The following is a 15,158-nucleotide window of genomic DNA, read 5'->3' as shown; positions in this document are numbered from 1 at the left end:
CAACTGAAACTTCAAAATGTTTGGGTAATCATTGTAGTCAAACTAATTTAATGGTTACCAAAAAGAAAACGCGATATTTCAATTATGTTGAAAACCTTGACATAATACCTTTTTCTGACATACTTTCAGGAAATTAGAGAATCACTGTGGCAAACACAAAAATCAGTGATTGATCTTTTGGTATCTAAATATTTGCCCCAATCACATTATTATATGCTCAAAGATAAAGTTTGTTGTTGGTCGGGAAGAAAAAACCTTGACTAGTGTGGACTTCAAGTATAATACAAGTGATATATTATGGCTAAATGTGTGGTTAATTGATTATGCTTATGAATAGCAAAATTCATGTACAATTTGGAAAGTATCCAAGTACAAAATCCTCCCAATTAATCCTCTATATACAAAGGGGTTCTTAACAAGGTAATCATCATTTATACCAAGTTTTAAAATTGGATCCATAGATAGTGTAATTGGTTTGCTATCTAAAAAAACAATATCATCAAGCAGATAAAATATATTTTATCTGACTCAAGGAAACACTCTTGCTAAGCTTAACAAATATTTGATAAGACTAAGAATCTTTAATTCAAACAAAGAACTCAATATTAGTTATACTTTATCAACACAAGAAGAACTAGAGTCTACTAAGACAATATTGCTCGCATAAACCAACAAATTAATCAATGAAAAACCAAAATAACGAAACAAATTAATCAATGAAAAACCAAAATAACGAGTAAACAAAGAGTAATTGTTTTTAGACTATGTAAAACCTTGTTGCAATAAGGTTAAAGAGCACTTGTATAATCATTGTCTATAAATTTGTCTCAATCCATATGTAAATTTATTCAACTTGAAAATTATACTATATAAATAAGAATGTAAACTTTATCTTATAAATTAATTTTATGAAATTTAATTAGATATATACTTACTTATTGGAATGATATCATAATCAACCAGAGTCTATTCCACTCAAGTTCATTTGGATTATTGTATTTAAGACAACAAAATCAAATGTTCACATTATCTTAGTTGATGATTGTTATGCTTGTTCATTTTTATATCACCTCACATTTATGAAAAAGCTTCAAATATGGAATGATTTGAAGCGTAATATCTTTCAAAGTTATTTTTTAATTATATAAGAAGACAGAGGCCGCATCTTTCAAACAAGAAGAAAGTACCACGACTCTTTACAAAACTCAAAATCATATGTCATGAATTAAAGAATTTTAGGCATGATTCATTTATTGTTGATAATGATTCTTTACAAAACTAAATTTTTTATATTCGTATGACAATTTTCTTTCTTATTATTATTTTTTTTAAATACAAAAATTTATACTTTTATAATTATTTTATTGTTGTGTTTTGTGTTAAATAAATGTAAAAATATATACTATTTGTACTAGGGACCACCGGTCGGTCGTGTGAAATAGAATCGGACGATCTACTGGTCAAAACAAATCAATCCACTAAAGACATCTAAATGGAGGTAGTCATTTATCCCGCAAGACGGCCGGCCGGACTGAATAAGAGGAACCAGACGATAAGATGCGGAAGGTCTTCGTGATCAAGGTAAGGTTAAGACAATTAGGATAATTACATGCTTAAGGTGATTGGGCCTTGATTAAGATAACCTTAATACCAGGCCCATATCCAACACTATAAATACATGTCAGAGGTACCAGGTAAGTAGATTCATTTATTACGTATTTACTTCTGAATCCAGAGATCCGATCGGACAATCTAACTAACTTAAGCATCAGAGTACCTTTGGCAGGTACCTCCCGGACGCATCGGACACAGGAGAGAGGAGAAAGAGAACTGGTAAAGGATACATTTCGGAATCAGCGGACAACCTAAAGAGAAGAAATTGTATAAATGTGATGACTCGGTCTCACACAGGAATACTATTGTTATAAAGCAAGGTATTATCGCAAGGTATCATCATTAATTACTCCAAGAAAAAAAGAAAAACAGAAGACCATGTAATGAGATTTCCAAAAAGCTTAAAAGATCCATACATGTTAGATCTCATAATTTAATGGACATCATACCTCCCATTTCTATTTTATTTTTGTGTTATAGGAATTAATTTCCTTACGGGTTTAGAAACTAAAATTGCAACAACTGTCTCTCGGAACATCTTGTTAATATTATTGAAAAGCTCAACATAATGAATCTGACTGTTTTAAGAAACATGTTTTACCTCCAACACAATTTCAACAATTCTTGAAATATATAGGTTTGTACTCATTACAGGAAGAATGTCACACTTCAGGGGCTCTAAGAAAATCCAAAAACCAAATTCTACATAAATCCATTCAAAGTTTTTTTTTTTTAAATAAATAAATTCAAACAACTCTTTTCGCCTATGTTTTGTTCACATATATATATATATATATATATATATATATATATATATATATATATATATATATTACTTAGTTTTCTTCGCTTATATGTTTTGTCATTATTCTTGCATCTTACAAATCATGATGGACCACAAGCTTTACTGGTTTGTTTATACTCAGAAAATTTAAAATTACTCAGGATACTTAAACTTATATTTAATTTTTCAACAATTTTTTTCTTAAGTGTACTATATGGTTGAACGATCGAGAGTAATCAACACTCGAGGATGATTGGTAGGCAGCGAGGAAGGAACAACTGTTATGTCTTTTATGGTGTTAACGGGTAATAAAGATGAGTAATTATTAAGTTACGTGCATTGCATTAATGACCAATTAACAAGTGATATCAGTAAGATTAGCAAATATTATTAAGATGCAAAATACGTTACATTAAATGATATTCAATGTACTGAATGACTACAGAATCTATAAATGCAAAACCAATAATTATCTAAAGTCTGATTTTTCTGAGATTATATTGAGAACTGAGAATGGACCTCATTAACTTAAGTGTGAGAGTGTTTTCTTGTATCATCCCTCATTATTTGACCGGTCAAATAAGGAAGTTGCTGAGTCACTCGTTGAAGCTCGCTTGCGGCAAAGAAGTGGAACATTTACCTTGTACCTCTGTTAAACATAAACATTAATTATATTTTTTTTGAAGCAAAAGTATTTTTAGCCATGATATACCTCATTAATGATCTTGCTTATACATACGTTAATTGGTATGTCCTAATGGAAGCAAGCTAATTACCTTATCCATAGAAAAAGTATCCTCGATTTATTATAACTAAAGTGATGAAATGACATTATTTTTTATGTTATTAATGTTCAAACTTAAAACACTTAATTCAGTTTGTTTGGGAATTGTCTTTTTTCTCTCTCAACTTCTATATCTGATAGAATCTCTTTAACCTCTTCTTCCTAGAAACTAAACTCAGTTTTTCACTATTTTAATATATAAAGTATACTTAAATATGGTTACTATTACTTTTTTTTTTTCTTCTAGTGATTATATAGTTTTGTTTGTGTTTCCATTTGTAATTTTTTTTTGTAGGTTAATTGCTTTGGATAATACCATTTTAGACCTTTATTAGAGAGAATTGTTTGGCTGAGACCTTTAATTTAAATTCAGAGCCCAGAACCATTTCTAACTATAATTTATTTTATTATATAAATATATTATATCACCGTGTGTATATAATAAATATTTTATATAATATGTTTATAATAGATATTATTCATATTTATAATTAACTAAATAAATATTTTTAATGCTACGAATTATTTATTATTTGAAATTTTTGCAGAAAGGTTACATTTGAATTTCCTTAAAATTCATAAAGTGAGAAATATTAATTTCTTGCAAATTTTAAACTTTTACCTGCAGATTTTAAAGTTACAAAATATATAAGACTGTTTTTTTTTTCAGCAAAATTATCCTTAGACTGCTTTTATAGAAAAATTTACATAAAATTTCTCACAAAATTTGCAGAAAAAACATTATCCATTGCATTTAGTAGAAAGAAAATAACAGTGAAGCTGTAAAACATGGAGCTAAATTTTCTCTCATTAATGTACATGAAATTTTTACAATTAAAGTTAGTATTGAAATAGTTATTTGAACTTTATGAGAATTAAATACAGAAATAATTTGTATTTAATTATACTTAAATCTTTAAAATAGAATTCATTACATTTTAGTATTGACAAGCAGATCCAATTAATTTAGGAAATAAAAAAATGATTCTACAGTTTTTTTTTCAGCATTTATTAAATTTAAGATTCAAATAATTGGGCATTCAAAATCAACTTAACAAAAGTTTAAAAACTTATCAAATTCATAAAAAAATATAAACACTGTGATATTACACAAATATTAGGAAAAATATTATATTTTCCTAAAATACATTACCTTTCATCAATATTCTACAATGGTTCAAAAGTATACTAATAAAAATGTCATACTTTATAGTGAAAATTTCTAAAATTAGAAAATGGATATGATATATTGCTACTAAACAAAATTTTGCCAACCTTTTGTTAAAAATACATGAAAGTTGTGAACTTGAATGACTTATTTGTATACCATATGTTTTAGGATTACAAACTTAAAATATTAACAAAATAATTGTTTAGTTATCTTATCTCTTTTACATTCAAATTGATTTTTTTTTTCTATACACATTACAATTTAATTTGGTCAAGTAATAATCTTTCCTTATTTTTAAGACTATGCAAATGAGCAACATGTTTAATATTGTCTTATTTTATATGCTTAAACAAATTATCTTAAATTTACTTTAAATTATATATTCAATAGTCACAAATTCATTATTTTGAAATACATTAAATGTTAGGTTTTATTTTATCTATTTTTTCTTTTATATCTTTTTCTTATTAGACCTTCAAAGTATTTGAAATGTTTATAAAAATATATATTTTTTCAATATTTTAATATAAAATTAAGTCAATATTTTTGATATTTTACTTACAAATATTAGTTAAAAGAAGACACTTTGTGTCTATCTATTTTTGCTGTTTTTATATTTTAATTGCAAATAATTGTTATAATTTTTTTTTTTATAATAACAGTGATAATTGTGGATGGATTTTAGTTTTCAGAATCAGTGAAACAGTGGAACATTTAAAAGGAAAAAATAAAATAAAAGATCATTAAAACAGAGAAATTATTGTTCCTTTGAAAGTATAGAATTATGAAAGATATAGACAGAGGATGAGAATGAAAATTCATTGCTAAATAAATACCTCATTTATGATACATTCTTGAAATTACTAAACTGACCCTTGTTCTGTTGAGACAACATTTTGGCGGGAAAAACCTGTAGGACACAACAAGTGGCGCCAAAACGCGACAACTTTTTTCATTTTTAATTGAAAAATATTTCAATATCCATTTATTATTCTTAAAAAAAAAACAAAAATAAAAACAAAAAACCCACACAACAACAGAACCAAACAGACAAAGCAACACAACAACACAAAGTTGCGTCTCCTAGAGAAAAAATACACACTTCTCTCTCTTCATTTCTGTATTGTCTATTCTCCCTTAGGGTTTCTCAATTCCTATTATCTCTAGTTTTTTCGCAATTCTTTGATACCAACGCTTGAAATCCAGTCTCTCTGTGTGTGATCTGAGCCAATTAGGGTTTTCGCATGAGTCCTCCAGCTGAATCCAACATGATGGAAGATGGCACGCCAGGAAACACCACAGACCAAGTCGTGTCTCGCTTCGTGGAGTTCCTCAAGGTTCTGCTTTATCCTTCCTCTAGTGTTTTGTAATTTCATTTTAAGAATTTATTCGGGAAATTAGTTTTATTCTTGTGTTGTATACTGTAGTCCTGTGTGGGGTTTCAGAGGGAGCTGTGTGCATGGAGAAAGTCAAGATCTTTAAGTTTTTTAGATAATGGATACAAGTTTGGTATTTTGTTTTATTTCATTTCGTTTTTGTTTAGTACCTTCCTTAGTTAAGGTTCTTTATTTTTTTTTTTGGAATTTAAGAACAAGAAGGCACTGCCTAAAATATTTAATTGATCAGCAAAAAGTTAGCTGTCAGTGTTTGTGCATTCCCATATATGATAAGGGAAAGGTAATTGTCTGATTGTTTTTTTATTTAGGAGATAATTGAAATGAATATATATCACTAAGTATTTATTGAGTGTCTCCCTGTGCGTGTGAGGTTGAATGTCTATTCATGATTGATTCCTGTGAGTGTGTAAGTACTCAATAGAAGGACATAAGTGTCTCTGCTGCCCTGTAGGGGAGAATTGCAGTTGCAGGCTGTTATAAGTAATTTGTAGATTTGAATAGTCAGAATAAAAGCTGAATTCACAACTTAGCAACTGAGATGTGTAGAATGTAATAGTCATCTGGGTACAACCTGTGTGCATCTCAGTCCCTCCATTTTCTGGGCAAATCCTAAATTGTTGGAGAATATAGTAGCCATTTTTGCTTTGTCTTTCTGTCTCCTTTTCTAGATGTTGCACTTTTATTTTTCAGTCTAAATCAATACTGTTTCATTTTTGGAGTTGGCTGATATGCTCCATAAATTTGGATAGTTTACCAACATTTGTATTGGTTATGCGCTTTAAGCACTTCAATCCATATCAATTTGAGATTGGGTTAATAAGAGAGTTTCAGAATAGAATAAATGTCCATATATGGTTTCTTATGTATTTAGGTAACACTTAAATTTGGATCCTTTACCCCATTAAATTCTACACTGATGTTGTTTCTATGACAGAATGAATTAGCATTGGAAGAGAAAAGCTGTAAAGAAGCAATCAATTTGCTTGGAGAAACCAAACACATTCTTCTGACAAATATTTCATCAATGGGGAATGGAACGGTATATATGAATATCATGAATATCATTCTTTGAAATATCGTGTGAAATTTTATTTGAATTCATGAGGTTGTATAATTCTTTTCCAGTCTGAAGAAGCTGAGCGGTATTGGTTTGCTTTTATTTCGTACTCTGTCAAGAAATTGATCCACAAAAATGAGGAGACTGGAAAGGAAGAGAATCTGAATTCTGGGCTTAGCTTGTGTCGTATATTGAGAGCAGCTAAGCTCAAGTATTTTACTGGCCTTTTGACTAGCATGTTAGTTTGTACTTTGTATTTTTTATAGTACTTACTGTCATAATCATTTTCTATTCAACAGCATTGCAGATTTTTTCAAAGAACTTCCACAGTTTGTTGTTAAGGCTGGTCCAACTTTAAGTAACATATATGGAACAGATTGGGAAAACAGGCTGGAGGTATTGACTAAATAAGACTCATGGTTGCAAAGTTTATGGCCTTGTATGCTTTTCTTTTTTAATTAATCTCTGGAATAGTTTTCTATTAAACCATTGTTTATGTTGGTATGTCAATACTAGGCGAAGGAGATACATGCCAATGCTATTCACTTGAAGATTCTTAGCAAGTGAGTACCCCCCTTATGCATACATTTCTTTGATTGATATCTAAGGTGCACATTGTTATTCATTAATTTATGGTATTAGTGAAACTCTATACCCTTGTATTATTTTCTTTAGTATAATAATTAAGCAAACCTGAACCTGCATGTGCCAATTCTAGGAATCATGTTTTTCCATGGATGGTTATTTAGTCATCCATATATGTGTATCTCATGTTCCTTTTACAAGGTAGCAGTTGCTCATTGTTGTTTGTGAAGTTTACATTGCCTTGTGTGTTGTGTTATTTGCTGTTGTATTTTGTTAATATGATAATATGTTGACTATAGATCATCAAAGAAGTCTATTTTCATGACAGAAAAAAACTGAAGGAAAATGTGTAATAATATGGGTAGCCAGTCTACTTGAAGGGGTACATTCATTGTGAAGGGGTAATAGTACTTAACAAAATATTGAAGGCAGGGCAACTAATAATTTGTAGCTAACCTATCAAAGACAAGATTTATCTGGAACTACAACTATGCTATGTTCCAATATTTCATACTACTGTTGTTTTTAAACTATCCAAGAAATCAGATGCTTTTTTTGTATCTTTTAGTCATCACTCAGAATGTTATATGCTGATGATTCGTATTTTAGATGTACATGGTTGATTGCTTTGATAATCATGTGTGCAGTGCACTGAGATGACATGACAACTTATATGTTTGATGCTGCAGGTACTATAAACGTGTATTTGGAGAGTTCTTTGTAACAACTGATTCAAATGCTGAAAAGAACTCATCTGTTATTGTTCATGCATCTGAATACCATCGATTTGGTTGGTTGCTTTTCTTAGCTCTTCGTGTACATGCTTTCAGCCGCTTCAAAGACTTGGTGACTTGCACCAATGGTCTAATTTCAATCTTGGTGAGTTAGATTCTCATGGCCCTCCTTTCCGTTAACGTTCCTGTAAAGTTTTTTAATCCTTTTAAACACAGTGAAGATAATTATTGAAACTTTGAACCCTTGAATTTCTTATGAGTTTTAATAACTGAATTTGCTGCTTTGGTGAGGGAAATGATGCAAATAGTCTTATTTTGTGGTTGTATCTGTTACAGGCCATCTTAATTATTCATGTTCCTCCTCGATTTCGGAATTTCAACATTCATGACTCATCACGCTTTGGTAATCCTCTTTGTTCTCCTAGCTTTCCTGCATATGGTTTAAATTGTGCTTGTTATCTTTCTTGGGGTGCATCACTTTTAGATGTATGCTGTAAATACTTGATGTAGGATCTTTCCTGTTCTCAAACTTCCGTTTACTTATAGTATTTTTGTTGATGGCCTTAAAAGTGGATTTTCTTTTCTAATTGATGGAAAAATGAGGTGTTTTGAATTTAACTTATCATGTCATACGATGGTTTTCTGGTAAGGCTCTTATATCGTGTCAGAAATTACAAGAACCATATAAGAAAGAATTAGTTATATTACTTGAGAAGAACTGAGCTGTGCTTGAGTCCATTCTCATTAAATAGCCAGCAGGACCTTTATAACAGAAATTTTAGATGTTATAGATATGTACAGTAGTTCTTGAAGTAATTGTCACTTAAATTAAATAGTTATGACGACACAAAATTAGATTTGTTTATGTACAATTGTAACATCTAAATAAACAATAGTTGCAACTGCCTAAAGGACATTAGCAGTAATATCCTCAAATCATATTTCAGTCAAGAAAAATAACAAAGGTGTGGACCTCCTTGCTTCACTTTGCAACATATACAACACTACTGAAGATGAGTTGAGGAAAACAATGGAGAAAGCCAATAATGTAATAGCAGATATATTGAAGAAGAAGCCCTGCTTGGCATCTGAATGCGAAACTGAAAACCTAGAAAATGTTGATAAAGGTTCATTTTCCTTTTTGTCATTATTCTTTATTTTCATTAATAACTGATGTCTAACTGGTAATTATTATCCTTTTTCCTATAGATGGTTTGACCTATTTTAAAGACTTAATGGAAGAATCGTCTCTACCTTCAAGTTTAAATTTATTAGAAAAGGATTATGATTACATGATTGGCAACAAGAGTGAACTGGATGAGAGGTTATTCATTAATGAGGATGACAGCCTATTAGCTTCTGGAAGCTTGTCTGGAGGTTCTGCTTCAGCAGGTGGTGTAAAGGTATGTTCAATGGAAAATTTGTTTCTATCATGTGTAAGATAACACCTAAAATCTTCTGTTATTGTATTCTGTAGAGGAAATTTGATTCACTGGCATCACCTTCTAAGACCATTACAAGTCCACTCTCACCTCATCGCTCTCCCTCGTCACATGCCAATGGCATCCCTGGTAGCGCAAACTCAAAGATGGCAGCCACCCCTGTAAGCACAGCAATGACTACAGCAAAGTGGCTTCGAACTGTCATTTCTCCACTTGCACCAAAGCCCTCGCAAGAGCTGGAAAGATTTCTGACATCATGTGATAGGGATGTTACAAGCGATGTAGTGCGCAGAGCACAGATTATATTGCAGGCTACTTTTCCTAGTAGTCCACTTGGAGAACTATGTGTAACTGGAAGCCTGCAAAGTGCAAACCTCATGGACAATATATGGGCAGAACAACGAAGGTTGGAAGCACTGAAGTTATACTACAGGGTCTTGGAGGCAATGTGCAGAGCTGAAGCTCAAGTTTTTCATGCAACTAATTTGACCTCTCTTCTTACCAATGAGAGGTTCCATCGGTGTATGCTTGCATGCTCTGCAGAATTAGTCCTGGCAACTCATAAGACTGTAACAATGTTGTTTCCTGCAGTACTTGAGAGGACTGGAATTACAGCCTTTGATCTTAGCAAGGTGATTGAAAGTTTCATTAGACATGAAGAATCTCTGCCAAGAGAATTGAGGCGACATCTGAATTCATTGGAAGAACGACTTTTGGAGAGTATGGTATGGGAAAAGGGTTCTTCAATGTATAATTCTTTGGCAGTTGCCAGACCTGCCCTTTCTGCAGAGATTAACCGCATGGGACTGTTAGCTGAACCAATGCCATCATTGGATGAAATTGCAATGCAAATTAACTTCTCTTGTGGAGGGCTGCCTCCAGTGCCTACCTTGCCCAAGCTTGAAAGTTCACCAAGTAATGGTTCCTTCCTTCTAGTTCGAACCTGAAGTCTTTGGGTCATTTTCTGAATTTTCATATAATTCTTTTTGCTTACTGCATAACTTTAACTCAACTCTCGTAGTGAAAATAAATACTTCTCAACTCGAGTAACGTCTGTCAATCAATTTCAGTTCAGAATGGGGATATCAGATCACCAAAGCGAAATGTGTTGATGGAAAGAAATTCATTCACTTCTCCTGTGAAAGATCGGCTTCTTCCCTTCAGCAACCTTAAGTCAAAACTACCCCCACCTCCTTTGCAGTCTGCGTTTTCCAGGTATGACAGATTTGTCTGGTATTCCTGTAATTTTTTTATAGCCAGTTTACTGTTTTCTTTTGGTGCTTTGTTTTGAATTTTTATTCAATGCAGCCCAACAAAGCCAAATCCAGCAGGTGGAGGGGAAACATGTGCAGAAACTGGTATTAACATCTTTTTCGGCAAGGTAGTCATCATAACACTGATTTGCCATGTTAACTAGGTTTCATTTGATAACTATCTTTACCTTTTAGCTCAGTGTGCGACTCTGTATATGCATTGAGACAAGCTCTTTATTCAATGTGACAACACTTCTTCTATCTGTTTCTTCAAAGCTTAAAGTTTTGACCATTGTGCCTCTGGGGACAAATTGGTCTAGATGTTTGTGGTTGATATTAAGAATTTACTTTGCCTTTTGGAAATTAACTGTTACACTACTTTGATTTGAATTATTTCATGCTGATGAAGTTGTTCTGATTCACCTATTTATTTAAGATTTAATTTTTTTTTTGTTTCCCTACTAAATCATTTTTAAGCATTTCAGCCTATGTACATTTCCTTTGTTTGCTAGATCATTAAGTTGGGAGCAGTCAGAATTAGTGGCATGGTTGAAAGACTGCAATTATCCCAGCAAATAAGGGAGAATGTATACTGCCTTTTCAAGCGGATCCTACATCAACGGACATCTCTCTTCTTCAACCATCATATTGATCAAATCATCTTGTGTTGTTTCTATGGAGTTGCAAAGGTTTCTCTTTACATTTAGAAACTTTGGAGTGTAATGAGTTTTTCTATTATTCCCTTTTCCTCATTCTATTCTTTTTTTGCAGATTTCACAATTAAACCTAACTTTTAGAGAGATAGTATACAACTACAGAAAACAACCACATTGCAAACCACAAGTTTTCCGGAGTGTATTTGTTGATTGGTCATTAGTACGCCGAAATGGGGTATGTAACCAGTGGTTAAAATTTAATGCTTATGTAAACTTTTATGATAACTATAACCTCATGAATTAGCTTGATGAAAACAGAGAACAGGACAGGAGCATGTTGACATCATCACCTTTTACAATGAAATATTTATTCCCTCAGTAAAGCCTCTACTGGTTGAACTTGACCCTTCTGGATCAACTACAAAAAGTGACCGAATGCCTGAATTTGATAATAAAAGTGATGGTACTTGCTTATTTGTGAATTTACTTTCAATGGCTTACCGGCTTCCTTTATTATACCAATCTGGTGATCTATTTATTGACTTGTGTGTTCTTCTCTTTACAGGCCATTTAGCTCAATGTCCAGGATCTCCTAAAATATCATCTTTCCCTACCCTTCCCGATATGTCTCCAAAAAAAGTATCAGCTACACACAATGTATATGTCTCTCCGCTACGATCGTCCAAGGTACTAATTTATTTGTTTGGGTTTCTTTTTTGGACTGTATGTTTTCCCATTACTGGTGCAAAAAAAAACCATCTAACATTATGCTGTGAAAGTGAGCACTGTAGTGTTAAATCTGTACTATTTTCACAGATGACTATTTTTTTAGTTTCCTATTTGATACGACCTCTAGTATACATAATAAATTCGTTTCTACGAAACTATTCATTAGAGAGCAAAGTCTTGTAACACTTATATATTCATTTGTTATCTGCACAGATGGATGCTCTAATATCACACAGCTCAAAAAGCTATTATGCTTGTGTTGGGGAGAGCACTCATGCTTATCAGAGCCCTTCAAAAGACCTGACGGCCATCAATAACCGTTTGAATGGGTATGCCTTTCTCCATTCCTTGAACTTTTGAAACTTTTTATTTACTCATTTTGTTATTTTTCATCTGTCTATTAAGGTCTTTATGTAGAAATAAAGAAATACAACTGATCCTAATAAAATATTTGACATTTCCTGTTTTACCCTCAAAATGATTTCTGAAAGAAAAAGTATTATTGGCAAAAGGGTAGTTATTGTTATTTATATTTTGAACTTTGGAGATGTCAGATAAATAGAAGCAATTTTTTAAAAAATTTGGCCCTTGAATGTTAATTTATGTGTTTGATTCTATGTATTAGCAACAGGAAGGTGAGAGGACCCCTGAATTTTGATGATGTTGATGTGGGCTTGGTTAGTGATTCTATGGTTGCAAACAGCCTCTATCTGCAGAATGGAAGTTGTGCATCATCATCAGGTGCACCAGTGAAATCAGAGCAACCTGACTCTTAAAGCTCCATGTTGTGTATATTCTGCTTGTCTCCTCTCTCGAGTCCATATAATATTAGCAGCTTTTATGAGAAGGGGTAATGAATGAGCGGTGAGATTGTAGAATGCCGCCACAGCCCTCTTGTACTTTGTGTATGTTAGGAATTAAATGCAGAATGTAGGTCTCTGATTATCTAATCAATAATAGCTTCCTTTCCTAGTTCAGCTTGGTTTTGATCTTCATAGTTCGAATACTCATTGTTTTTCACCAGTGTTTTATCAACATTAACTTATTTAGGGATAGTTTATGCACATCTACAATCATTTTTCAATGAGACAGGTCTTTGACTAGGCTATAATGTTAACTATACTTTTGAACAGGTGAGGTGAAACCAAAAAAGAAAAACATACTGACAGGTTAATAGCTAGGGTTTCTGAAAGCAATTGACAGCCATGGCGGTTGACCATAAAATTCCAGGGCCACCATGCAATACCATGCAATGATGATAGCATGGTGGCAGTAATTCATACTGATGATGAGCTGCCATGGAGTCTCATGAAAACCATAAAATCCAAGATATCGAAAGTTCTTTTAGCCCAGAAATCGTAACTTAACCTTAAAATGGAAGACTTTCTTCTTGAACTCTATCAATTCTCTTTTCAGATTGTAAAATCTTCATTTTGATTCACCTAATTTGGATCAAGATTTTGTAAGATGTATAAATTGCTTTACTTTAGAATTTAGAAGGTCTATATACATTTTTTAGCTGTAAGCAAAAATGGTGTCTTTTTTGCATTCCACAATGTACTTTTGACACATGAAATTTCCTTCTGGAATAGTTTGGAATGGATTTTTAGAAGTATGTTCTTTACACTTGAAAAGTCATTTTCCCATTTTTCTAATATATTTTAACATAATAATGTTTTTGGTTTCGGAAATTTTGGAATTCCTGTTGAGTTTTCGAATTAAAAAATAAGTTTATTCTTGACATTTAGTAAAATAAGACTCTAGTATTTAAATCTAATTTGAGAGATTGAAATAGTTTAAAATATTTTGTTTTAATCCTGAGTTGTGTTAACTGTTTAAAATTATATATTTTTAAATTTTAAGAAAGTAAAACGTGTTTTTTTAATATGGAAAGTTAAGACTAGAATTATCCTAGATTAGTGAAGTTGTAATTAAATTGTATATTTTTTATATGTGAAAAGTCTTTTACAGTAAATAGAGAAAATTATAAGGAACACGAAGTTCAAATCAAGGAGGAAAGTAATTAAAACAGAGAAAAAAGAAAAAAAAAAAAATGAGTTTGGACCATAGGTTCCATAAACTTTTTTTCACACATAACTTCTTGAATTCTTAAAATGTTTTAAAGATGTAACCCAGACTGTATTAAATTTTTGTATTACTTCCTGCACCTTTACAGTAACTAATTGCACCATAATATAATAAAAAGACTTAAATACCTTTCCGCTTCATACCACTACCACTTTGCAAAGAAAAATAAAAAGAAAATGCAGAAAAAGAAAATTCATTTTGAAAAATTCTTGTTAAAACATTTCATGGGAAGGTGTTTCGAAAAATTAATTATAAAAGAAATTATGTGTTTTGAAAATTTTATTCTAAAAATTACATTTCATAATATATATCACGTGTTTTGAATTTTATGCAAACCTTGTTCTGGAAAACTTGTTTCAAAGAGTTCTATATAATCTAGAAGTTACTTTTACACAAGGAAAACAATCATTTTAAAAATTTGAGGAGGGTTTGTGGGGAAATTGTGCGGTGCAAAAAGTAAAAGCTTTATATAAGCTTTTAAATTACATATGTCAAGCGTTTTTAAAAAGTTATTTCAAAATTATTTTAACTCTTAGATTAATACTTCGAAAATTTCCATTATAAATTAGATGAAAAGAGGAGCTAAATTAAGTATAAATAATAATATCAAATGGCTTTGAGAAATTATGATTTGTTTTGATAAATTGATTGATTAATTTTATGATTAGTAGGTTTGTTAACTTAAGTTATCACTTTGTTAATATGATTTCTTGGAATTATTAATATAATCTTGAGTTAGAAATAATTATGGATTAATGTGCACTATATTAACAAATTAATATTATAGGTTATCAATTATACTTATGTACTTGAAATGTTCGTATTTATTGGTGAAAAAATATTTATAACGTCATTAATTTCATG

The 15,158-nt window shown here is 31.3% G+C and overlaps 1 protein-coding gene across 1 annotated transcript; it reads left to right on the top strand.

Moving 5' to 3' along the window:
- The first annotated feature begins 5,382 nt into the window (after positions 1-5,382).
- LOC106755076 (retinoblastoma-related protein 1) lies at positions 5,383-13,183 on the top strand. Its single transcript, XM_014637170.2, has 18 exons — positions 5,383-5,690; positions 6,685-6,789; positions 6,876-7,018; positions 7,107-7,203; positions 7,324-7,370; positions 8,082-8,271; positions 8,463-8,529; positions 9,074-9,253; positions 9,336-9,529; positions 9,604-10,483; positions 10,639-10,783; positions 10,877-10,949; positions 11,334-11,510; positions 11,593-11,712; positions 11,796-11,940; positions 12,043-12,164; positions 12,420-12,535; positions 12,832-13,183. Exons 1-18 carry the CDS (start codon positions 5,598-5,600, stop codon positions 12,980-12,982), a joined length of 3,045 nt encoding a protein of 1,014 aa, XP_014492656.1. The 5' UTR covers positions 5,383-5,597; the 3' UTR covers positions 12,983-13,183.
- Positions 13,184-15,158: the final 1,975 nt, after the last annotated feature.

Source organism: Vigna radiata, unplaced genomic scaffold (assembly GCF_000741045.1).
Source record: "Vigna radiata var. radiata cultivar VC1973A unplaced genomic scaffold, Vradiata_ver6 scaffold_268, whole genome shotgun sequence".
NCBI lineage: Eukaryota > Viridiplantae > Streptophyta > Magnoliopsida > Fabales > Fabaceae > Vigna > Vigna radiata.
The sequence above is the reverse complement of the archived record's forward strand: the minus strand, read 5'-3'. Positions and strand labels throughout refer to the sequence as shown.